Source organism: Umbelopsis ramanniana (assembly GCF_025399195.1).
Source record: "Umbelopsis ramanniana AG unplaced genomic scaffold K450scaffold_17, whole genome shotgun sequence".
NCBI classification, from domain to species: domain Eukaryota; kingdom Fungi; phylum Mucoromycota; class Umbelopsidomycetes; order Umbelopsidales; family Umbelopsidaceae; genus Umbelopsis; species Umbelopsis ramanniana.
This window is the reverse complement of record NW_026252103.1, coordinates 41,897-66,314: the sequence shown is the minus strand read 5'-3', so window position 1 is coordinate 66,314 and position 24,418 is coordinate 41,897. Positions and strand designations below refer to the sequence as shown.

Sequence of the window (24,418 nt, the reverse complement as noted above, 5' to 3'; positions counted from 1 at the left end):
CGCGGGTACTCGGTGAAAATCCTATATTCTTCTTTACAACTCACCGAACTACTACTGCCAAACGAAATATTATGGGTCCAATGCAACCAACCTCTAAGGCTGCAAAACCATTGGCAACCCCAAGACTGATTCGCAGCATTACCATTGACCGATGTAGTAATTTCACAAGCGGTGGCGCAAATGGCAACGACATTAATCTACTCTCTCAGCTATACAAAGCTCGGACCAGTTCAGGTAATGCTCGCAATCTAGGCATTTTACAGAATTCTATGTTGATCAGAAAACAATTAACAACCCTGCCATGACAGAGGAATTCATATCGCTTCTGGTCTTCAGTGTCCCGGACCTCAAACGTATATCTTTCGAAGAAGCTATCCAACAAGAATTTAGGCCTACTCGTCTTGGCGAGTGGTTTGGCCCATCATGGGTGTGTATGGCTTTGGAATCCTATCTATGATGACCGTTCCATTGGATGCTAATATATCTTACTAACATGTTAGGCAACACACTGGTTTCATGTCCAAGTCCGCATTCCCAACGAGTTCGCTGGCGAAGAAGTTCATTTTATATGGAATGCAGATAATGAGGCATTGGTCTGGAGCATGGATGGAACCCCTATTCAAGGCTTTACAGGTGGAGGTAAGAATAATAGAGATTAGTTGCTGGAATCAGAATCATTTAGAGAATCGTCTAACAGTTTTTCATTTGACAAAGCTGGAAGCGATGCTCGTCACGAGTATGTGTTGACTACAAGTGCGCGAGGCGGTGACCCTATCCAATTTTACATAGAAATGGCTTGTAATGGCATGTTTGGCGCGGGAAATGGCCTCATTGGTCCTCCTGACCCGAACCGCTTTTTCAACTTGAATGAATTGGTGAGGAAAATGGACTAAAATTTTGTTATAGACTCATTCAAGCTGACAATTTCTTTCTTTCTTTAGGACCTTGCCGTGCCGAACAAACTTGCCTGGAAGCTACTCTATGATTTCCAAATCATCTTAGGTATGAGCAGGGATCTTCCTCAAGAATCGCTTCGAGCAGCACAAGCACTTCACACTGCCAACAGAATCGTCAATGTCTTTAGAGCCGGCGATGACCGAACACTGGAAGAAGGCATCCGAATAGCTTCAGAGTTTCTAGGTGCCAAAAATGGTGACTCGCAACATGAAATCACTGCGTTGGGCCATTGTCACATTGATACCGCATGGTTATGGCCGTTCGATGAAACTATTAGAAAGGCTGGGCGGAGTTGGTCTACACAGATCGACTTGATGGATCGATATCCAGAGTACACTTTTGTTTGTTCACAAGCTCAACAGTACGAATGGGTCAAGGACAATTATCCAAAGTTATGGGAACGAATCCGCGAAAAGGTGACAGTTGGACAATTCAACCCAATTGGAGGTGTAAGTAAAATTTTGAATAGATCGTTATCATCGGTAACCGAAGCGTAGTTAACCAATGATTTGCTCTCCACGAAAAAAAGACCTGGGTCGAGATGGATTGCAATATTCCAAGCGGAGAGTCGTTGGTTCGGCAATTCCTATTAGGGTAATTACTTACATGCCTTGCAAGGCCCATTGAGATGATATGGCTGCTAACCATCTCCATCCTTCAGACAACGGTTTTTTGAAGAACAGTTTGGCAAGCGATGTACCGTGTTCTGGCTACCAGACACGTTTGGATATTCGCCACAGATACCACAACTAATTCTGCAAGCTGACATGAAATATTTTTTCACGCAAAAGCTTTCGTGGAACAACATTAACAAGGTATACTCTCGGCCTTGTCTACCTTTTTTTAAACTCGTACGCTGATATCGCTTTCACCCATTAGTTTCCTTTCACAACCTTTTGGTGGACCGCTTTGGATGGATCCCGAGTCATAACCCACATGGCTCCTTCAGAAACCTACAATGCACAGTGTACGCCGGAAGAGTTGATTCGAACGTAAGTCTTTAGTCATTACGGTTTTCACGGTTATTCACACAACGCTAACTTTTTTCTTTTACTAGTGTGCGTAATCACCGTGATAAGGAATACACAAACTCAAGCTTGCTGGTATACGGCAACGGCGATGGAGGTGGTGGTCCTTTGGCTGGAATGATTGAACGATTGAAACGTATGGAAAACGTCGATGGTTTGGCCAAGGTGAAAATGGGTAGTGCCAACGAGTTCTACGAAAACATTGAGAAATCAGGGGCAGAGTTATCGTCATGGAAAGGTGAACTGGTAAGTGATCCTAATGCGGCATATCGTCCTTATCAACTCAATTTAACTTTTCCACTGTTCTTCGCTTAGTACTTTGAGTTACATCGTGGAACCTACACTACTCATGCGATTACCAAGCGGTACAATCGTTCTTGTGAATTTTTGTTGCGTGAGCTCGAAATTTTAGCTACTCTCGCCATGAATGCAGACCCATATTCATTTGTGTACGTATATATGCTTATTGCGCAGCGGATGTTGGTAATCACCGCAAATGCTTACGGCTAACCTTTGTGCACGTCAGTTATCCCAAGTCTGAGGTTGAGCGCTTTTGGAAAATGGTGTGTCTTGTGCAGTTCCACGATGTCTTGCCCGGCTCTGCCATTGAAATGGTGTATGATGATGTTTTACGGGTAAGTCGTCATCGTTTGGCAACACCGTAACGACAAACACAGCACCTAATAATGATTTCCTCTCAACAGATGCACACAGAAGTTGATACCTTGGGTACTGTGATGCGAGATGAATTGCTGGACACCGTCCTCCAACTCGACCCCAACATCTCTGAAGGCAAAAAAGGTATAATATTTGAACCTCTGCTTGAATTCGCGCAACATTTGGTATTGACTGTTCATGAATAGGCCTTGCGGTGTTCAACTCCTTGTGCTGGCCACGTACTGAGATCATTGAAATCCCACTTGCTGAAGGATTGCCCACCATGAAGCAGTACTCTGCATTTGGGCGCACCGGATACGCTCTAGGTATATTGATATGCACTTTGAACAAACAGTATATAAAGATTCCTTGCTCATTTCTCTACTTTCAACTCTCTAGTTCAAGATGTCCCTGCCTTTGGCAGCCGAGGATACCTGCTGCAAGAAAACCCAACATTCACACCTGTCACTTTTGAAACAGATCGTAACAATAATATCATTGTCGACAATATTTATATCAAGGCAACGTTCGACAAGTCTGGCCACTTGGTTGGGTTACGAGACAAAGCCGGCAATGGCCGCGAGCTCATCAAACCTGGCGAACGAGGCAACGTGTTCACTATGTATGAAGATGTGCCACTCTTCTGGGACGCTTGGTGAGAATCTTTAAAAGTATACATGGCAAATTGAAGTTACAGAGTGCTGATTTTGTTATGTTCAAAAAGGGATACGGAAATTTACCATTTGGAGAAGGGCAGACAGGTTGAGAAGGGTTCTGTTCAGATTTTGGAGCAAGGTCCTCTGAGAGTATCCTTGTTGATTGAAAAGACGATTTCCGAGACAAGTCGATTGAGACAGATTGTGGTCATCACGGCTATTTCGAAGCGAATCGACTTTGAGACTGAATTGGACTGGAACGAAAACCGCCAATTCTTGGTAAGTCACCATCATGTTTTACTACAGATATGTCCTGCTTTATTCTAAACATTATATGGTCGCTTTGCAGAAAGTGGAATTTGCTTGGAATATTTTGACGGATCAGGTCACATACGAGACTCAATTTGGCACCATCCAGAGACCTACTCATTACAACACCTCATGGGAAAGTGCAAAGTTTGAGGTCGTCGGCCACAAGTTCGCGGATATGTCGGAATACGGCTATGGTGTGGCACTTTTGAACGATTGCAAGTACGGCTATGCAGCTCATGAAAACGTTGTGCGTCTCTCGCTCATCCGTTCACCAAAAGCACCAGACCCGAACTGTGATATTGGTATGATGAACTCCTATATTTTATTCTTAATGTGCTATAGTACAAAGCAGCATATTAACGAATCATCCATCGACTTCCACACTTTTCCTTTAGGCCATCATGTATTCAAATATGCAGTCTACCCTCACGAAGGCCACTTTTTGCAATCCGACGTCGTCGCTGAAGGCTTCAAGTTCAACGTCCCACTCCTTAGCCGAGTGGTGTCGACTGCCAAAGCTACAGCGCTGTCTGACCCTATCTCTCATTTCCGCATTGAAGGAGCACCTAATGTCGTATTGGATACAATTAAACGAGCTGAAGACTCAGATGACGTTATCTTGCGACTTTATGAAGCGTATGGTGGTCACGCTACTGCTCGTTTGCTCACGTAAGTAAAAAAAAAAACAACTTCTTTTGATAGCTCTAAAATTTAGGCTCACTCTCCAACTTCTTCCTTTAGTGCCTTGCCCATCAAATCTATTCACCGGTGCAATATCCTGGAGGATGAACAAGGCGAACCCATCTATATGAACGAAATGCCCACTGAGGCCGTCGCAACCAATGGACGTCGCGGAGTAAGCTCGTTTAGCACTAACCTTCGGGTCCTAGACGACGACGTTGTTGAAATGCAACAACAAGCTCAATCCCAAGCGCAAGCTGAAGGCGCTCTCGTTGAAATCAAGCCATTTGAAATCGTCACCCTCAAGGTGACCTTGCGCACATAAAATCTTATAAACTCATGACATCCATCCCCCCACTCTCTATAATAATCTTCTCTTTGTCCGTTATCTTCTTGAACAAAAGAATTCAAACTGTTCCATGATAAGGCAGTCTCTCTACAATGGAAAGCAAGCCATCTTAATCAAGAAGAAATAAAACTACAATAAAAAAAAATAGGCACAGTGTTTTTACTCTCATCTAAAAAAAAATATCATTTGTATGAAATCTAAGAGTTGGGTAGTTGGTACATAGAGAGTTTTTTTGGGGGGTTACGCACTAAATTCATTTCTGAGCATCGCTGCCGTTACTAGCAGGTTCGTCAGCGGGAGCAGCCTCTTCAATATGCTCAGTGATATATCTTTCAGCATCCAAAGCAGCCATACAGCCAGTACCGGCACTGGTAATGGCCTGTCTGTATTTCTTGTCCTGAACATCACCAGCAGCAAAGACACCGGGAATATTGGTTTCAGTGCTACCAGGGACGGTGACAATGTAACCCTCATCATCAAGGTTAACTTGGCCCTTGACGAGAGAAGTGGCGGGATCATGACCAATAGCATAGAACAGACCGTTGACAGGCAACTTGGATTCTTCGTTAGTGATAGTGTTCTTGATGGTAAGCTCCTTCAACAAAGATCCATCACCATGGGTGGCGGTGGCGGAAGTGTTGAACAGAACAGTGACCTTGGGGTGCTTCAAGAGGCGAGCAGCCATGACCTTGGAAGCACGAAGCTTATCGCGGCGGACCAAAACATAAACATGGGAAGCATCTAGGACAAAAATTTCGTTTAGTCAGCTTGGGCAGAGTCGACATATTATCGAAAAATCTAAGGTACGGCAAGATTTCCTCTGACTGTGATGTTCACTTACATTTTGTAAGGTAGATGGACTCTTCAGCAGCAGAGTCGCCACCACCGATAACGGCCAAAGGCTTGTTGCGGAAAATGGGGACGGCACCGTCGCAGACAGCACAGGCAGAGATACCATTTTGCCAGTATGTCTCTTCACCAGGCAAGTGCATACGTCTAGCAGAGGCACCAGTGGCGATAATAACAGCATCAGTAGTGTCAGTAGGCTCAGCGTCGTCCTCACTGCCTTCACGCCAGATCTTGAAGGGACGAACAGACAGATCGAGCTTGGTAATGGTTTCGGTGACGATCTCAGTTCCGAAACGTTCAGATTGTTCACGGAGCTTGTCCATCAATTCACCACCCATCACACCTTCTGGGAATCCAGGGTAGTTTTCGACATCGGTGGTGGTGGTTAGCTGACCACCAGGGGCGAAACCATTGGCCATCATGCCCTCGAACAAGATGGGCTCAAGGTTAGCACGAGCAAGATAGATGGCGGCAGTGTGGCCTGATGGATGATAAGGGTTAGGCAAAACGATGATCTCGGTGATGGTATTGGGAATAATGTCTTACCGGAAGGACCTGAGCCAATGATGGTGACCTTGCGATGTTGAGGCATTTGAGATTGAATCAAAGAGATAAAAAATTCAAAAACATTAAGACTTATGAATGAGATTTGGTATTTTAAATACCGACATTGTTCAAAGGGCTGTCCACCGTCACACACTTTTTCCCGTCTCGTCCATTCCACCCACTTTGCTTGCTCTGCTCTGATGCCGTTAATAAATGAGCGCCAAACAGCAACTGTCAAACCAGACAATGCACGATCTCAATCGAAACAGCGTGGTCATGTCACCGGCTCCCGTTCCGCTCCAAACAAGTATGAGTGCAAAGCAATATTCATACTATTGTTTTGGTCCTTAGTCTTACTTTAGTAACTCCCCATTACTCACTATTTTTCACTCGTATAGACCTGAATCCAAAGCATGGACACTGGATGACTTTGAGATTGGCAAAGCCTTAGGAAAGGGAAAGTTTGGCCATGTGTATTTAGCGCGTGAAAAACAGAGTGGATATATCATCGCCCTCAAAGTCCTGTACAAGACCGAGCTAGCTCACAGCAACATTGAGCGTCAGCTTCGTAGGGAAGTTGAAATACAAGGCAACCTCCGGTGAGTGTTCGCACACTTCTGTTCATGGCGTTGGTTGATTCATTGACCCCTTCGTTTGCTTTTTTCACTGCATGCTATTCACCTTCTTGTCCAGGCACCCTAACATCTTACGACTGTATGGATACTTTCACGATGAGACTCGAGTTTTTCTCATATTGGAATTTGCAGCGAAAGGCGAATTGTACAAGCAACTTCAGAAATATGGGAAATTCCCAGAACGGATAGCAGCAAAGGTTAGACTAGCATACATTTGCTAAGCGGCCCTGAACGACTCTCTATCTAACCTGACCTTATCATTTCACCAGTATATTTTACAACTGGCTAATGCTCTTGCCTATTTACATCGTAAACATGTTATACATCGAGATATCAAACCGGAAAACTTGATGCTAGGTTTACGAGGAGAGCTTAAAATTGGTGATTTTGGGTGGTCGGTGCATACAGCTGGAAATAGGTAAGCAGACGAGGACCGTGCGGATTGGAACACCCTTGTTTAACTTTGAGCTTGATCCATTACCAGCACAAGACGACAGACTCTATGTGGTACTTTGGACTACCTTGCTCCTGAAATGGTGGAAGCTAAGGAGCATAGCGACAAGATCGATATCTGGTCGTTGGGAGTGCTAATGTATGAATTTCTGTGTGGTAACCCTCCGTTTGAAGATATGGCTGGATATAGGGCGACATATTTGCGTATCGCTCGTGTAGACCTTAAAATTCCAAAACATGTTAGTCCCGAAGCAGCAGACTTAATTCGAGAGGTAAGGGCTTTTCTATTTTTTTTTTCAGGGGGTTTGAGATGTTCTATGGTTCCTAATACAACTGGCTGGCGGGAGTAAACAGTTGCTTAAGTACAACCCAGACGATCGGTTATCTCTGGATCAAGTTCAGCAGCATCCATGGATTATCAAGCACGTTGGAGATCCTCCTCCTCCACAACCTAAATCCGCCTCATTGCCTACTGCTACCACCACTGATATCCCAGTGGGTAGCAAACCTGTCTCCAACTGATACCCAATTTCGGTCATAATCGACATTTTTTTCTACCATATCCCCTAACTCCTGTATTATATCCAATGTTTTTTATCGTACTTGCCCCTATCTATACAAACCCAATCTTTATATCTGTCCGATCACCGAGACGTCGCTGCTTATCAAAAGATGAGTGATGCACAAATAAACACACAAAACAGTTACGTTAAGGAACTGTCAGACGTCGTACCAACAGCACAGAGAGTTGAGAGATGTTTTCATTTTTGGTCAAAGTGTAAAGCAAAGAAACGGCAATAAATACAATGGTGGGTGACAACCCAACCGAAAAGAACTTGCAGAGCGATAATATAGGTGAAATCACTCCAGGGTAGTAGAAATGAAAACAGGAATAAAACAAAACGCAAACATTTAAAAAGAAGACGAAAAGAAAAAAAGGTATCATTAGTTGGTGATAGTCGCTTGCTGTATGGTGAAGGGACCTATCGTTTAGCAAAAAAAGGTGTGTGTGTTGTTTAATAATTTTTTTTTTGGGGATTTTCCGGCGGGTTTCCATGATGTGCGAAGGGTGGTAGGGTATGTGTGTATATGTGCGAATCTAATGTGGGGCAGGCGACAAAAGAAGGATATGTTGTCACAATGCAATGGTTTCGGTATCACTCTCGGTATCAGAGTCGCCTTCGTGATATAGCGTGACTAAAATGTCGAATGGGGTGGTGTTTCTCGTTAGTTCAGACATGTCATGAAACCAAAGGCAAGCATTTCTACCTACCTGAACTGAATTTTTCAAACGGATTCTTATCACTGTCAGAAGGGTTCGTGGGTATGGGAGCGGTTTTGATCGCATTGTCTTTGTCCAGGTCAAAGCTCAAACTCTCTGCCATCTTGCGGAAATTGACGGCATCAATGCCATTTGGCTGTTTGATGATAGGAATGATAGGTGGCTCGCAATGACGAAGAAGCGCCCAGTTGATCGGCTTAAACCACGCTTGTTGTTTTACATCAGCTGCCCCTGCTCGACATCCTAATCGTTTATGTTCGTCTTTATGCAGCAGCTTTCTAACCAGACTTCGGCAAGGATTAGAGACGGCGTGATTATGATTTGGTGGTGGACAAGCGGGGAACTCGACTTCAAGCTTTAGGATCTTGGAAAATGTTTCATTGCGGTTGGTGCCTTTGAACGGGGTAGTACCATACTGGTTTAACGGAAGCAAGCCGAATTCCAATAAAGAGAAGAGGCGCTGAATGTGAGTAACGTGTTGAAGCTGCAATCCGAAATTTGAAGGGGCTACAAACCATCATTTCATAAATTAAAATTCCAAGAGTCCACCAGTCAACAGCACTTGTATGTCCACAGCCCTTGATGACTTCTGGAGCAATATATTCTAAGGTAGCAAATAGTAAAGAAAACAGAAACCCTTACATTAGCGAATGCTGAAGGATCAGGAGGCTGTGTATAAATATACATATTTTTTTTTACCTTCGGTGCCAACGAAACTGTTAGTTCGTAGATTGGTAACGCAATTACGGGTATCAATGGCTGGTGGCTAGTCGATGGGAGATGCTATTAATTGAAAGGCTACAGAGAATATTATCGAATAAATTCAGGTACCAACCACATTTGGTGAATTAGACTTGACCACGCTTGGGTTCCCGGGAGGGTGAGAGCCTTTGCTCAGATCAAAATCTGTCAGCATGATATGGCCACTTTGATGCAACAGGATATCTAAGTGCCAAGTTTAGATTATTATTATTAGGACACGTTTTTGTGTAAGCTTTGGCTTACAAATTTTACATCAACGTCATAAACTTACTTTCTGGCTTCAAATCTCGATAGATGAAGCCCATGAGATGCAGATATTCTAGAGCAGCTACTACTTCTGCAGCATAAAATCTGGCACCTTCTTCATTTAGACATTTTCCTGGGCGAAGTTGAAGCGCTAAAGTACAACATCGTTAGTGTCATAGGAAAAAAAAAAAAGGGATGAACATGGCTTAATTTTTGGTTTGGGGGAGGGGAGCGAGGTGGGTTGAAAGATGTGGCATTTTTTTTTTGTTTGTCATTACCTCTAAAAAATTCGCCTCCCATACAGTATTCCATGACGAAGTAAAGGTAATCTTGACTTTGAAAGCTATGGTAGAGCGTCACAATGAAAGGATGATTAGATGTAGCTAGAATTTCTTGCTCAGCCAGCGCACGTTTTATCTTGTTCCGTTTAATCATCTCTTTCTTGGACAAAACTGATGGATGAACACCAAAAAAGGAGGGGTGTAAGGCGAGGATGGCAGGTAAGCATTCATTGGAGTCTGTAACGTACCTTTCATAGCAAACAACTTGTCGGTTGATTTCTGTCTTACAAGATAGACCTTACCGACGTCGCCTTTACCCAGCATTCTTACTTTGGTAAAGCTGGATGGGCCTACTTGTACGTTTTTCACCTTGATGCTGGCCGTAGAATAAGTCCGTCGGACCGGCTTTAAGCGTTTCTGAGTGAGGGTGGAGCCATTAAAGGATGGGACAGAAGCTGAAGCAGCATTTTTTTGGGTATAGGGGTGGTCCAGTTGAGTTGCGCTGCCAAGCTTCATATTCGTAGACTGTTCTTTCAATGGGTGGTCTTTTTGCTTTCGTGTTGGCATTAATAACATCTTGGCATTAGGCGCGGATGCTACGCGTCGAATAGCTTTGGGGTCATTGGCATCTGCGACGGTGGAAGAAAACCAACTGTTACTCTTGAAAGATTTATTGTCGGCCAAAGTCGGTGGTAGGTCAAAGTCATTGGGGACGGTGAATGTATGTGTTGGTTCGGGTGGTTTCAAGCCAGTCTTAAATAAACTTTTGAACCTTGAAGGCATTTGAGGTGATATATAAGACTGAGGAGGGGCTAGAATATCGGATTCCAGGTCATCGGTAGCCATTAGGGGAGGAAAGGGCTATAAGAGAAGAAGAAAAAAAAAAGGAAGGAGAGCAGCAATCCAACTGGGATCAAACGCCGCCTGTTTAGCGGGGAGGGGGAAGCAGGCTGTGAGAGTGACAGGGTTGAGTTAAGCGTAGAGCAAATCCTTTAATTCTATCGGGTAAAAGCACGATTTAGGGAAGGAAACCTCCGTCCCCCCGCCCCTTCGTCTAAACATAACGTCTACTGCAAATCAAGCCCGATCTAATAGACGAAGGAGAACCTTTTTATGTAAAGGTGTTCATCCATCCAGGACATGCTAACCGTACCTGAGGGCTTTAAGACCTGGCCACTTAATGAGCGATGCCCCGAAACATTGAAGTCCGGGCAAAAATTAGTCGTGCGGCGCCCGCCGGAAATTGGCAGTCACCAATTTAGTGGCATGGTGAATTGCTTCAAAGTCTCCGGAATCTCGTCCGTTCCAACTTATTCCATTAACTAAACCATGCGCAATGCCAAAAAACATCAAAGAGTAAGTTGATTCACTTCAAGTCAATGAGCTTCTCCACATTACAGTCATCCGAATTAATTCTTAAATTTGAAAATGTCAGCATCGATCGCACGATATATCTGGCTCGCCTCAGGAAAGTGTTGACATCTAAGTGACTGACAGCTCGTCCAGTCTCTTATCTCACTTGGCTTACACATTTTTTTCATTCCGTCCTATAGACTACAGAGAGACAACGGAGAGTCTCATTTGATTTAGCACATAACACGGTTCATATCTTGCCTTCTATGAAGCAGATAAAGCATATGATTCAAATGCGAGAAAAAGCTGAACAGGAAAAGCAGGCAACCAATCAAGCCATTCTCGATGAACATATTGTAGATGAAATAGAACAGGATTTGAAGGCTTGTACCTGTCATGATGGCGGTACCCCTCCCGCCCCTTCCGCTACGTGTATCAAAAGTTGTTTGAAAAAGGTGCCTACCAAGGAGGTGAGCTATAAGGCTGGCTCGGATGGAGAAACGAGTAGAAGCAAAAACTCCAAGTCTAAAAAACAAAAGAACAAGCATCGGCAGGCTTCCAATGACTACTCTTCTTCCAACTGTAAGTTCTCCCAGTGTTTCCATGTTTCACGGAGCTCAGATGACCTCACGCCACTCGGACTGCTTCTAACCACATTTCTTTCAGCCTTAACGATAGCTGCCCATTGACCAGGTGCAAAGCTGTGTGTACATAACCCCCGTATCTGAATTTTTTTTCTCTATAACTGGTCCTTGTGTGGTTTTGGAACTTTTCTTCTTATATACACTGTGAATAAACTACTTGTTAAAACAAAGGTGATGCCTGGCCATCCATGTGTGTGAGAGTGTGGGGGGCAAGGAGAAAGGCAAATATGGGAAGCAACAATGTGTGTTCCCCACATCAGGTCCAGGCAAATTTGTGTTACGCCCTTACTCAATTTGACTTGATTTTTTCCCTTGTGGCCATTTTTTCCCATCACCTCACTCCTTTTGTTCGTCTACACTACTTTCTTTGCATGGCCCAGCGCGAACAGGTAAACCCTCTCACTCAAAATAATCGTTGGTAGTCTCGGTGTATTCATAAGATCCTCGGCTCTAGATTCATACTTTGAAGGAGCTCAACGTTTCTGCTGCTCCGTGGAATCCAACGGTAAAAATTGAAAAAAATGGAAACATATCAATTCCCGCTGAACTCACTCAGGAACACAACCAGATGCCCCCTTCGCCTCCAGCAAGCACGCATGCCTTGGCAGACCACTCGGAGCGCTCATCGCCATCACCCACTACCCACCCATTACGTATAGGACCTCCTTCGCCTCATTATGCCGGCGGTATCGATATTCCGCAGACTTCGCCATGGCCACACTTCTCCACATCCTCTTCTATCTGGAATGAATCCACACCGTTTTCACCTCCAGAATACCATTTTCCTCGTACCCCTCGACCTTCTTTCTCATCTGAGTCCACCAGCCATCCAGGTTTTTTGCCAGAAGATCAACTATGGTCAAAGCATGTTTTAGCCACTACACACGAGGAAGAAAATGAGCCGGAGTCAGTGTCTCATCCCCGCATGCGTTCAAAGTCTTCTACCGCTGCCTTTGGCATGATGATGGACGCATCGCCTTTGGATGCTATTGGTCAGTCCATATGGAGCAGACAATCCGAGACCATGACTCCGCATAGAAGGCGTTCATCCACTTCCATTGGCTGGCATCCCATGGCGACCACGCGATCTCCACCTTCCATCAACTCTATGTATAATAGTTCGTCCTCCATCCTGAATCAATCTCCTCTCTCTTCCACACTTCCTCCTCGATCTGATCAATGGATGGCACACCAGAGGTAAGCGAGTAGAAAAATCATTTACGGTGCGCAGCTCCCTTATAAGATGTTAATTATTTCCTATTTATTTTTCGGGTTTTCTCTCTCAGATCATCCACCAGCGAATACATGCCACCAGCGCCATACCGTCGCCACTCAGTAGCAACCACCCCATACATGCTTCCTTCACATCAACCTCAGGATACCTATCAGCTAACAGACCTGTTGGACAAGGTCCATCTTGATGATCCGAACAAGACCGGCCTGTCGCACGACGTACTGGAAACCATTCATGGCTACTTTGAAAATGATAGACAGAGAACCCAAATCTTCAACGATATGGGCAAAGGTATCCCTCTAGATCAAGTACCAGCATCAGGGGCATTGTATATGGTAGAATTCAAAGCTGGGCGATCGGACTTGTACTACGTAGCCGACACCAGTTCTTGCCCAGTTAAACAAGGAGACTTGGTCATTGTAGAAGCTGACCGAGGAAAAGATCTCGGCAAAATCATAGTGGAAAATTTGACACCTGAATACGTAGAATCTTTAGCTATACAGAAGGAGCAACAACAACAGCAACAAGATGGAACAGGGGAAGATGGTCAGGATAGCAAGGAGCTACGACCTAAACAAATATATCGAAAAGCTATACCAGCTGAAATCGCCATGTTGCTATCGAAAAGACAAGATGAAATCAAAGCTGTTATGGTCTGCCAGACCAAGACCAGGCAAAAGCGACTGCCTATGGAAGTTGTGGATGCCGAATTCCAATGGGATCGACGCAAACTGACATTTTATTTTGTCGCTGAGCGAAGAATTGACTTTAGAGAACTTGTGCGTGATTTGTTCAAAACATATAAGACTCGCATTTGGATGTAGGTGTTTTTGATTGGGATGTCTGGAGTTCGGCTACGTATCCACTGACCCATTTTTGTTCTTTTCTTCAAACAGGTGTGCCGTCAATCCATCTACAAACTCCAATTAAAGACTCAAAGTCCTAGAGTACTAAACCGGCCATTCCTTGCAAAGCCCTCATCCGTTTATCCTCTGTCGTACCACTTTTCAAGTTTGCGATGAGATGCATATGTATACCACAGGAAGATCTCGGGCTTTTATAGTTTAGACTATACTGTAGATTGTGATTGTATATGATAGTTCCCCATACCTTTGCTTTTTTTTTGTTCTCTCTTTTATTGTATTACAGTACTTTATCAATTACCAAAACACAAAGAAATAACACGTCCTCCCCGAATTTCTCATCCAACCCAGCAATTAAGCTTTGGCCACTTACTTGACAATTTTTTTTTATTGTGTGTTCGCTCTATTGTGGTTAACAGCTCCCTCTGCTCTGACTACAGCTACCTTCATTACACTTTGTTCGATCCCTTGGCAACCACAGTGACCACTTTCGTAATGTCTTTGCGACCGTTTACCAGAAGCGGTTGGGCAAGTATGCGATCGCTTGTCAGATCAATAAACACCGCTGCATTCCCCAGCACACATGTTCCTGTAATGCTTCCCCAAGTACTCGAGTTCTTAAAGCCAAAGTCAGGAGCCGTGTACTGTGATGCAACTTATGGAGATGGAGGCTATACAAGAGCAATCCTTGGTAATTCTACGCTCAAGAGATTCTTGCGTTACAACTTGAATATTCGTCTCTTAACCTAACTTGTCGTTGTGGTCGGCAGATTCATGCGATTGCACTGTTGTAGCTATAGATCAGGATCCCGTCGCCTATGACCGTGCAAAAGAGGTGGCTGCCCTGGAACAGTATCGGTAAGAGTACCATTTACCACCTTATTTCGCTACACTTGCCTGGTATCATCTGAAAGGTTCTAATTTGCGCGCTATAAACATCAATATAGTGGTAGGCTGATACCTATCCTTGGAAGATTTGGTGAAATTGATAATTTGGTGAAAGAACAGCTCAATTGGAGGTGAAGGGTCTTTCTTTTTTCTGTTTGCAACACGAAGTCGGTCAGTGGACTTACTAGCGATCTCTGACAGCTCACCGTGTTTCGATGGCATGGTATTCGATATTGGCGTATCTAGTGGACAGGTATGTATTTTTAATTATGATCGGTACGAGCATTGCAACGGTTATTTACCATTTTTCGCCTGACAGATCGATACGCCAGAGAGAGGGTTCTCATACAAATCAGATGGACCCCTTGACATGCGCATGTTTGCGCGAGGTTCGGACGATCAAGAGCCCTACGTCCCAAAATCCATTACAGCATATGAAGTAGTAAACTTCTACTCGAGACAACAGTTAGCGGACATCATCTATCAATATGGTGGTGACCGACTATCTCGTAAAATTGCAGACGCTATTGTCAATGCGCGTGTGAACGAACCCATAAAATCAACTCTTGCTCTCGCCCAAATTGTACAAGCTGCGTGCCCGCAACCTCGCTGGTCCCGAGGCGGTGATGATATGGTTCGCAATTCAGCGGCTAGAACATTTCAGGCAATTCGCATACACATCAATGATGAGGTAAGTAGCCAGGTCGGACAACAAAAGGTTCAACAAAAAAAGGTGACTAATTCACCAATTCGATAGTTGGAACAACTACGTAGTGCTTTAGCGTCTACCGAAGACCTCTTGCAGGTTGATGGGCGTTTAGTTGTAGTGACATTTCACTCGTTGGAGGATAGGATGGTCAAAAACTTTCTCCATCGGTGTAGTGGGAAACGTGCTTTAGAAGGTGAGTGACATGTTTTGCGCAGACACACGTGTGGTGGTCAATTGAAATTGGACACCATTTAACTAACCCTCTTCCTCTATGTGACTCACTCAGCTACTGACCGCCCGGTCAATCAATTTGATTTAAAGCGTGCAGCACATCGACAGAACTCACGGCGGCGGAAACATTATGCTGACGATGAGTCTGACCAACAGCGCTTTGTTTATTCTAATACGAACAGCGGCGTGCACACGGAAAGCCCTTCCTTTGAACTGCTAAACAAACATGTCGTGCAAGCTCCTCTTGAAGAGGTGGAAGCAAACTCTAGAAGTCGATCAGCGAAACTTCGCGCAGCTCGACGAACCTTAGCAGGACCTGTTCAGCCATTTGAACAATGAAGACTTATTTTTCAAATTAATGTGACCAAGCTTGAAACTCGGCTGTATTTAAACATGAGCATGTATCAAAATGTACAGTGAAAACCGTGGAACTAGAATGAAAAATGAGTGATGAAAAAACAAAAAAAAAAAAGAAACTAAGTAGTTCACCAAAAGTGATCTAAATAACATTTTTTCTCCTCCTTTTTCTTCCTCTATGCGCTAGGGTAATGGTTAAGTCTATAAAGTAGTACACGACCCTTGTCGTTACCAATGGCGAGATAGCCACTACGGGGAGAAAAGTCAAAGCTAGAGACATATGACAACGGGGTAGCAGCAGTGGGCCAATTTGAGAACACAGTGAGCGATGGCAAGTGAACAAGGCGGAATTGGTCTTTCTTGCGGTTGCTGGAGATACCCATCAATTGGGAGTCGTGGTTGAACTTGATCTCATTGATGCGCGTAGTCAAGTTGCCCAACGCCTTGAGCGGGGTCGGGTTGAACAAATCAGTGCGCAAAACGTCTCTTCCATACACATTGACCACGCCGGATTTGGAACTAGAGATATCAAAATGATATTAGCAGATGTTGTTAGGTATAATTCACACCCATGTCAAGCAGCGGTAATATAACTTACCCGACAGCATAATAGTCTTCATTGTGACTGACGGCCATAACCGACGGCTTGAAAGCTCCATCGTCCATCCATCTGTGAACGCAGGCTCGTTGCGCCACATCCCATTGGTATACTTCGCCGTCAATACCAACTCCCCAGATGTACTTGCCATCGGCAGACCAATCGACACTGTGGACAGAGCTATTCATTTTCAGGTTGGCGATCCATTGCTTGGTCTTGAAGCTGATCAAAATGATGTAACCATCACGACCAAGGAAAGCAATGTAGTTTCCGCAAGGACTGATGGAGAACTGTTCCAAAGACCGGTCTTCACGACCCCAGATACCACTGCTTTTGTCAACCGAACCGCTCTGAACATCATAAATATAAAAGTATTTGCGGCGACCCGTCGCCACAATGTGATCTCCATCGGGGTGGAACGCCGATCGATGGATGGGCATATCTTGAAAGTATACTGATTGAATTTTGTGATTCACCTTGCCATCGATCTGAAAGGTACGAAGGTTAGCATATAGCACGGTGTCAAAAGAAGTGTGCATTCACCAAACTCACCTGGAACAATCGTAACGTCTTGTCTAAACCTGCCGTCATCATAACTTGAGAATTTGGATGGAATTGAACAGTGGAAATAACCGACTAATAAATGAGAAGCGGGCATAAGTATGATGGGAGGGGGGTGTTTTGATATGTGGCCGCGCACGCGCTTACCTGGGAATAATTCATTTGATTGGCGTTCCTCAAGCGGATGATAGAAAGATCCTTTTGTGGTAACTTCCTGGAAGCTCGTCGCTTATCCAAAATACCGTGTGTGCTACGCATCATATGAACATCATCATCCTCTTCGAAATCAGAATGCTCCTCTTCTTCATCAGAGTATTCTGAATCTGATCCTTCAACAGCCTTACTGCGTCTTTTCTTAGCTTGTCGCAATGATGGAATAGTGGCCCATGTTGGGACAGGATTGACCTTTTCGAATTGTCGACGAAGTCGCTGTTCATATTCAACACCACTGATGATATCTTCGTCTTCGGTTTCTCGCAGTTTTTTGGTTCGGTTAGCGTCGACTAATGAAACTTGTAGTGAAAAATCATCTTGATCCTCCCATGCTGGTTTGCGTCCGTAGCCATAACCGTCCACTTGAACTCTTTTCAATCTATCTACTTCATCCTCGCTCTCTTCCGTATCTTCAGTTTCGACGTCACTTTCAATTTGTTCGTCTTCACTGGCATCTTCCTCATCGACTTCCTCCTCGTCCTCTTTAGCTTGATCTGATGGAGTTGCAATCGGTCCAGAGTCAAAATAGAATAGCTGTTGGGTTGTTGTTAACAATCAATTGATGCAAAAAAAAAATTGAGTACCAAGAATTTCCCAACATACTTGTTGATCATCTGCTTCCTTCTGATTATCATTCTCGTCGTATACTTCGACTTCGTCTTGGTCGAAATCTGCTTCTTCGTCACTTAACTCATGACCAGCTTTATTCCACATGTCGTCCGCATCGCCGCCGAAAACCAAAGCTTCGAGATCTCGTTCGGTCTCGTCCTTTTGGCTGCTATCTCCAAGGACATTCTTGGGAGTTGATTTGACTTTCTTTCTTTGTGGTTTATTTGCGGGCATCGTCACTGGATGGAAGGGGTATTCTTGACCGCGAAATGTTGAATTCTGCCAAACTCGTTGAAAAAAAAAATTGGGAAATTTCTTTCATAGTCTCTCTACAGACTTGCGGAAAAAGCAGTCATATGGGTTAGGGCCAAGCCACTTCGAAATGAGCAGCATTACGTTTTTTTGGGGATTTTTTTTTTGGTATTTGTAGTAGAATATTGGGTATACATTTCTATTGTATGAATTACTGTGGGTGGCTGTATAGATATTATAAAAATGTTCCACTAGAAGCCTAAAATTGACTTCTTCTTCTTTGGTTTCTCGTCAGAGTATGGAACCAAGTGTGCTCTAGTGGGTTTGTCAACGAAGTCAAGTGATGGAGCTTCTTTAAGTAGATCTCCTATCAGTTTCAAAATTAGTTTCTCTCCAAGACTGGGAATGATGTAGCGAGCCATGATAACTTTCGTCATGCTATCCAAAGCTTCCATTCTAGTGGCATCGCCAGCACGAGTGGATACGGATTTGATGCGTTTTCGTCGCTCCGCTTGGTAAAGGCTCAAGCATTCATCAATTTGTTTGCTGTTAAGCTGTTGATTATTCTTATCCAATGCGCTTTTCAAGCAATTGCTCAGGATGGCAGCTGATTCAATAGCAGAGTTTCCGCCTTGGCCCATATTCGGTGTCATCTAAAATGCAAGACTCTCGTTAATGTATGACTTCTTTTACAAGCAACTGTCTTTCGTCCAACAATTACCTTGTGAGCAGCGTCTCCAAGAACAACAAAGCGGCTATAGTGCCAACGACGCATAACTCCTTCTTCTAATGCAACCTTGATCGCACTCTTGCGATTATCCCATAATTCTCTAAAGGTAACGTTTTCAGCGATGATAGCATCTAACTGTTTCTCACAAGTCTTGACGGCATCCTCCTGAGTGTATCGTGGTATATTGGGTACAGCGTATTTCTTGTCCAGCTTCTCAAAGTAGAACCAGTAAACAGTGCCATTTTTGCCAGATAAGATCAAGAATGATGATCCATGTCGGAACACTAGATTATTGTGACCAGCCGGTATGCTCATAACATTGTACGATATACCAAAAACGCAGGCGTACTCGCAAGTCAGGACTTCAAAACAAAATGCATTATTAGCCATCCATCCAAATGATTTGTGCATATACAAAATGGTGGATATCGTACCTGTCTTATCTTTGGCCAAATCCTTTGCCACATCTTTAGGAAGACTTTTGTCGGCGTCCATAGCATTCCACATCATTTGCCGTACTTTGCTCCAGACACCATCAGCTCCAACAACTATGTCTCCTTCGTACTCTGATCCATCTGACGTGGTAACTTTAACTCCATTATCACCTTGTTCAATGCTATCCACTCGCTTGTTACAGAGTAGCTTGGATACATTTGGTTGCGCGGCATACATGACCGATAGTAGATCTTTTCTCTCCATGAAATTGATAGTATATCCGTGTCTGTCATTACCTGAATGATAAATATGGGAGATCGCCTGCTTCATGTCATGTTTTTAGGTGTTATCAACGTACCTGTCTGAAATTTTACTGAGAATTTCATTGTAGTCAAATTCGTTGCCCTTTCCATCACGCTTGCTCATTGCCCTGAGAGGTTCTGTCCTAGCTTCGATTTCATTACATATTCCAAGTTGATCCAGAACTCTCATACCGTTAGCGAAGATGCCGATGGATGCTCCTACTTCTGGAGCGAAGGATTCATGCTTTTCCAGCAGAACGTAGTCGATGTTGGCTTTTTCGAAGGCAAGTGATAGGGTCTGACCGGCTACACTCCCTCCTACTATGATAGCTTTGAATTTTGACTTCTCCATAGTGATGATGGCCGACTTCAGGTGTTTTAAGAATAGGAAGGAAATCAATTTAACAGGAGAGGCTGGTTTTTATACGCCGTATCTCCCCGGAAACCTAGGATTATTTTAGCCGAGAACATTTGGAACACTTGTTGGATTTAATTCTCTGTCACCTCCAATATGTCTAACTACCATGCTTCATGCGCTCTTGGTACCTGTGCAAATCTATCATTCCCCTCACTCCATGATGATCGTTCGAGCTTTGTAGGGGAAAATGCTTTCAAGAGAGGATGCCCAATTCTATTGGCTGGGTTTTCCGGAAAACTACCGCCTACTTTAGCCGATCAGGCAACTAAGTTTTCATTCTCAGACACTGTGCATAGTTCAGGTAGCATACGACAACGGTACCCTGAACACAGTTTTTCACCGGCTGTTATCATGTTAGTTAAATTTTGAGGTTATCAGCCCTATCGCAAAGAGATAACGTAGTGTTTATGAGTATATGTAGAATTCTAAGCATAGCCGCTAAGCCCTCCATACGAGTCAAATGGGGGTTGGGTTGAAACCTTCCCATTAATAGCAATATTTCTACCAATTCTTTAGTCTAATCATGCCTCATGGCAAATTCAAAGGTATATAAATATTTAACTTTAGCATTAAGTTCACCAGAGAACAACGCTATGCATATCTAATGCTCGCTTCGTATGCTTCTATCTCCATGAAATGAATTGTTCGGAAAATTAATGCCAGATCAACTCGGTATTTCAATCCTAATTTATCCGCTCACGTTGAATGACGGCTGCTTACGCCAGCATTGGTAGGCAATATTGATATGAGTCAATCGGACTGGTTCATGCGGCCATCACTTGAAATAAAACACTACTATTTAACCCGCTAATCATACGTAAGCTCATTGCGTAATATGTAGAGTTACGAGAAGCCTCTTGTTTTGGACACATAAAAAACAAAGTTGCCATAGCCACGATGGTCAGCGATATAGCAATCGGAATGTCATACAAAGAGACAACTGCAATACTATCTGCAGTGTAGCCTAAAAAAAATGGCTTGGCATCAAGTAGTGTCTAAAGGCCAGATTTAATAGTTTAGAAATAGATGGGCTTATTTTGTTAAAAATGCTGCAAGCAATGAAACCTGCAAATTTGTCTACAACACACAGATATTAAGAACAACTTGATGTATTAAATAGATACTTAAATCTTATCACATTGACAATATCTGACATAAGGCATAAAATTAGTGAATATATTTCCTTCACTTTAAAAGCCAAGCCATGAGAACCATCCCTTAGGCTGCTCTTCATCTAAATATGGGATTGTATGCGGTCTGGTTGGCTTATCTAGGAACGACAATGTTGGCGAAGGCAGCATGAGCGCCTTCACCATGTTAAGCTTGACTCCATCACCAAGTAGTGGAAAGACGTATTTTCCCATAATAGCACGCTTGAATCCATCCAATGCCTCCATGCGGGTGGTCTCGGATGAAGCAGTACATACACCTTCCACATGGGCCTGTCGCTTCGACTGGTACGTAGTGAAAATCTGCTCAATATCATTGTGATCTAGTCCATCTGGCTTTTCTTTGAGACTATCGTACAAAGTATTTGTGAAGACCACTGCGCTTTCAATACAACTATTGGCGCCCATTCCAAAGTTTGCGGTATACTAAACAGTAATGTCTTGGTAAACAAGATAACCAAGCATGCAGCTGACATTCATACCTACCTTGTGCGCCGCGTCACCCAAAAGGACTGTACGGCCATAATGCCACCTTTTGATCACACCTTCCTCCATAGCCACTTTGACCGCATGTCTTCGCTGTTTCCAGATTTCGGCAAACTTGATGTCTTCAGTGAAAAGGGAATCTGCCTGTTTCTCAGCAGAGTCAATAGCGTCTTGTTCTGAAAAACGCGGAATATTTGGCGCCTTATAGACTTCAGGCAGCTTTTCGAAAAAGAACCAATAGATGGTACCACCTTTTCCTACCGCCGAGAGAAACGATGTGCCTGAGCGATATATTACATTGGTGCGCCCTTCATGAATGCCTTGGACCTTGTCGGAAATACCAAACAGGCAGCTGTATTCGCAGAATAGTGCTAAAATGGATGTTAGTTTATGCTTGCTTTGCGAAAATTCACGATGACAGTACAGGTTGCAACAGGGCACAATGAGCATACCTTGGCGGTCCTCTTCGAGCACAGCAGCTAACTTTTCGTCCTTCTCCATTTCTTTCCACATATGCTCTCGTACTGAGCTCCATACACCATCGGTACCAATGACAATATCACCTTCATAGACAGAGCCGTCCGTGATTGTAACTTTTACTCCGTGCTGATCTTCTGCAATTTTATCAACTTTCTTGTTAGCCAAAAGTTTGGACTTGTCGGTCACAGCTTCATACAAAAAGGACAACAGCTGCTGCCTCTCTAAAAAGATAAATGTATATCCGTGCCTATAGCAAGCCAAAAATTGAATACCGGATATTGGTATCACTTGGTTAACATAATTCGTCCATGCAACATTGGAGAAGACATAAAAATACTTACCGTTCGTGTAGTTGCTCAAAAATCTTTGTACGGCAAAAGGTCTTTCCATCGCTTGATCGAAGGTATCCCTTCTTCAGCGGCTCTGTCGACCGCTCGATTGTTTCCGTGATGCCCAGTTGGTCCAAGATTCTGAGACCGTTAGGGAAAAGACCGACTGATGCACCGACTTGCGGGGCAAACTTTTCTCGGGCCTCCAGTACGATATAGTCGATGTTGGCTTTCTCAAAGCATAGTGCCAAGGTCAGTCCAGAGATAGAACCTCCAACAATGATAGCCTTGAATTTCTTCGTTTGTTCCATAGTAGAGAAAACGATGCAGAGTACTGAGATCGATTTTTCTGAACTAATGTACATCGAGAAAAAAGAGGTCACACACAGCCGCAATATCGCCAGCCCCCCAAACACACCTGCATACAGACTGTTCCCTTGCGATAAGCTCATTCCTGATTGACATTGGCGTAAACGAGTGAGGAAGTCCTATCCATGCATGAATCGTGAGGCTAAGTTAATGCACCAAGCTTCATCATAGAAAGCGATTATCTAAATACGTTGCCCGTTTTGTCATAGAGAATGAAAGAAACCTAAGTGTGACTATCGAGTACTTATAGACGTATCTGTATTGCATGTCTGGCTCACGGATGTGAACAACAGTCGTCATCGACATCGTCATATAGCTGAATTGTGTATTAAAGTGTCAATACCATATGTAGTCACGAATGGTGTGCAAAAGTGCCTGCTGGTCTACTTTCATTGAAGTTTCGAATGACGTTTATTTTAAACAACTGTTTGGTACGCCTGCCACTTTAGTCTCACTTTAGCAATGTTATAGATGTAATACCAGCGCCCAGCGTGAATATTACAAAATACCAATGGAGATAACCTGTCTGCATGAACTCGCCAACTCATCACAAACCTGAAAATATTCAGGTCCTCTCATCTCTTAACCAGCAACATGTCTTTCAATTTGATCTTTACAACCACTTCTCCTTTTTATTGAGTCAACTGGAATAAGAACCCTGAACTACTATGACACCACTCTCATATACCAGTAAACTAACAAGAACTTCATTCTTCAAGTATCAACCTGCGTCTTCTGTTGAACTACTTAACTAATCATGGTGAATAGACGGCTTCAACGTTGTTGCCCTCAGGATCATACACGAAAGCTGCGTAGTAATTGGGACCGTATTGAGTTCTGAGCCCAGGAGCACCATTGTCCTTTCCACCAGCAGCAATAGCAGTTTCGTAAAACTTTTTGACTTCCTCTTCACTATCTACAGCAAAAGCAAAGTGGTTCATACCAGCTTTGCCTTTGGCGATGCCAAACTCGGCAGGAAAACCTTCAGGACGACTGTATCCATAGTATCCATGCTCACCTACATGGAATACGTGAAGTGTTAACGCGGATAACATGACCAGATTAGAACGCGAAACGATCTTTCATTACCATAATCATGTGTTAACTTGAGACCAAGCTGTTTGACGATGGGATCATAGAACTTCTTGGCTGCGTCAAGGTCATCGAAGTAGACGGCATAGTGTGCGAATAGAGGCTTTGGCATGATGATATGATATTAGAATGATAAATCACGTTTGATAATTTTTTGACACCCCATTTTATACTTTGGTAGAATATGACTGCGCAAACCGTGGAGAGATTGAAACTTACCCATATGAAGCAGGATGACAAATGCGTCTAATCAATTGACGTTGCCTCCGTCAACATATCGACGCATGTACTGGTTGCTATTGGCTGCTGGCATTGTGCGGCGTCGGACGTGCATCACAACATGCCAAAAAGGGAAAGAGTCCTGTTGCCATACCTTTCGAGGCCGCCGTTCACACAAAGATG

At 43.7% G+C, this 24,418-nt stretch overlaps 11 protein-coding genes across 11 annotated transcripts; 4 read left to right on the top strand and 7 right to left on the bottom strand.

Annotated features, from left to right (window-relative positions):
* Positions 1-301: 301 nt before the first annotated feature.
* On the top strand, positions 302-4,283 carry K450DRAFT_172913 (uncharacterized protein; the record flags this gene model as incomplete). The annotated part of the gene is made up of 16 exons (XM_051584165.1): positions 302-427; positions 501-639; positions 715-875; positions 942-1,406; positions 1,487-1,551; positions 1,619-1,772; positions 1,837-1,949; positions 2,015-2,231; positions 2,301-2,434; positions 2,512-2,620; positions 2,690-2,786; positions 2,849-2,968; positions 3,072-3,297; positions 3,367-3,577; positions 3,648-3,912; positions 4,006-4,283. The coding sequence occupies 16 exons, from the start codon at positions 302-304 to the stop codon at positions 4,281-4,283; spliced, it is 2,880 nt and encodes a 959-aa protein (XP_051446000.1).
* Positions 4,284-4,590: 307 nt separating this feature from the next.
* Positions 4,591-6,117, bottom strand: K450DRAFT_234104 (uncharacterized protein). Its single transcript, XM_051587872.1, has 3 exons — positions 6,036-6,117; positions 5,482-5,970; positions 4,591-5,381 (listed from the first exon to the last, which is right to left on the bottom strand). Exons 1-3 carry the CDS (start codon positions 6,079-6,081, stop codon positions 4,894-4,896), a joined length of 1,023 nt encoding a protein of 340 aa, XP_051445999.1. The 5' UTR covers positions 6,082-6,117; the 3' UTR covers positions 4,591-4,893.
* Positions 6,118-6,197: 80 nt separating this feature from the next.
* K450DRAFT_234102 (uncharacterized protein) lies at positions 6,198-7,739 on the top strand. Its single transcript, XM_051587871.1, has 6 exons — positions 6,198-6,342; positions 6,434-6,634; positions 6,729-6,867; positions 6,940-7,088; positions 7,155-7,395; positions 7,478-7,739. Exons 1-6 carry the CDS (start codon positions 6,236-6,238, stop codon positions 7,643-7,645), a joined length of 1,005 nt encoding a protein of 334 aa, XP_051445998.1. The 5' UTR covers positions 6,198-6,235; the 3' UTR covers positions 7,646-7,739.
* Positions 7,654-8,481, bottom strand: K450DRAFT_234100 (uncharacterized protein). The gene has a single exon (XM_051587870.1). The coding sequence runs from the start codon at positions 8,178-8,180 to the stop codon at positions 7,833-7,835; it is 348 nt and encodes a 115-aa protein (XP_051445997.1). The 5' UTR covers positions 8,181-8,481; the 3' UTR covers positions 7,654-7,832.
* Positions 7,881-10,601, bottom strand: K450DRAFT_234098 (uncharacterized protein). Its single transcript, XM_051587869.1, has 8 exons — positions 9,943-10,601; positions 9,692-9,865; positions 9,439-9,564; positions 9,241-9,350; positions 9,105-9,171; positions 8,921-9,009; positions 8,397-8,820; positions 7,881-8,320 (listed from the first exon to the last, which is right to left on the bottom strand). Exons 1-8 carry the CDS (start codon positions 10,538-10,540, stop codon positions 8,259-8,261), a joined length of 1,650 nt encoding a protein of 549 aa, XP_051445996.1. The 5' UTR covers positions 10,541-10,601; the 3' UTR covers positions 7,881-8,258.
* Positions 10,602-12,102: 1,501 nt separating this feature from the next.
* K450DRAFT_234083 (uncharacterized protein) lies at positions 12,103-14,133 on the top strand. The gene is made up of 3 exons (XM_051587868.1): positions 12,103-12,888; positions 12,978-13,745; positions 13,822-14,133. The coding sequence occupies exons 1-3, from the start codon at positions 12,260-12,262 to the stop codon at positions 13,853-13,855; spliced, it is 1,431 nt and encodes a 476-aa protein (XP_051445995.1). The 5' UTR covers positions 12,103-12,259; the 3' UTR covers positions 13,856-14,133.
* On the top strand, positions 14,017-16,173 carry K450DRAFT_28989 (uncharacterized protein). Its single transcript, XM_051593559.1, has 7 exons — positions 14,017-14,479; positions 14,559-14,646; positions 14,736-14,807; positions 14,878-14,929; positions 14,996-15,367; positions 15,434-15,578; positions 15,672-16,173. Exons 1-7 carry the CDS (start codon positions 14,284-14,286, stop codon positions 15,953-15,955), a joined length of 1,209 nt encoding a protein of 402 aa, XP_051445994.1. The 5' UTR covers positions 14,017-14,283; the 3' UTR covers positions 15,956-16,173.
* K450DRAFT_234080 (uncharacterized protein) lies at positions 15,868-18,279 on the bottom strand. Its single transcript, XM_051587867.1, has 5 exons — positions 17,949-18,279; positions 17,280-17,879; positions 17,124-17,207; positions 16,572-17,059; positions 15,868-16,492 (listed from the first exon to the last, which is right to left on the bottom strand). Exons 1-5 carry the CDS (start codon positions 18,186-18,188, stop codon positions 16,150-16,152), a joined length of 1,755 nt encoding a protein of 584 aa, XP_051445993.1. The 5' UTR covers positions 18,189-18,279; the 3' UTR covers positions 15,868-16,149.
* A 1-nt stretch (position 18,280) lies between these two features.
* Positions 18,281-20,108, bottom strand: K450DRAFT_234076 (uncharacterized protein). Its single transcript, XM_051587866.1, has 4 exons — positions 19,730-20,108; positions 19,371-19,657; positions 18,928-19,298; positions 18,281-18,859 (listed from the first exon to the last, which is right to left on the bottom strand). Exons 1-4 carry the CDS (start codon positions 20,023-20,025, stop codon positions 18,458-18,460), a joined length of 1,356 nt encoding a protein of 451 aa, XP_051445992.1. The 5' UTR covers positions 20,026-20,108; the 3' UTR covers positions 18,281-18,457.
* A 1,173-nt stretch (positions 20,109-21,281) lies between these two features.
* K450DRAFT_270474 (uncharacterized protein) lies at positions 21,282-22,866 on the bottom strand (the record flags this gene model as incomplete). The annotated part of the gene is made up of 4 exons (XM_051592966.1): positions 21,282-21,686; positions 21,747-22,117; positions 22,199-22,473; positions 22,568-22,866. 4 exons carry the CDS (start codon positions 22,864-22,866, stop codon positions 21,282-21,284), a joined length of 1,350 nt encoding a protein of 449 aa, XP_051445991.1.
* Positions 22,867-23,519: 653 nt separating this feature from the next.
* K450DRAFT_234070 (uncharacterized protein) lies at positions 23,520-24,135 on the bottom strand. Its single transcript, XM_051587865.1, has 2 exons — positions 24,014-24,135; positions 23,520-23,942 (listed from the first exon to the last, which is right to left on the bottom strand). Exons 1-2 carry the CDS (start codon positions 24,126-24,128, stop codon positions 23,680-23,682), a joined length of 378 nt encoding a protein of 125 aa, XP_051445990.1. The 5' UTR covers positions 24,129-24,135; the 3' UTR covers positions 23,520-23,679.
* Positions 24,136-24,418: the final 283 nt, after the last annotated feature.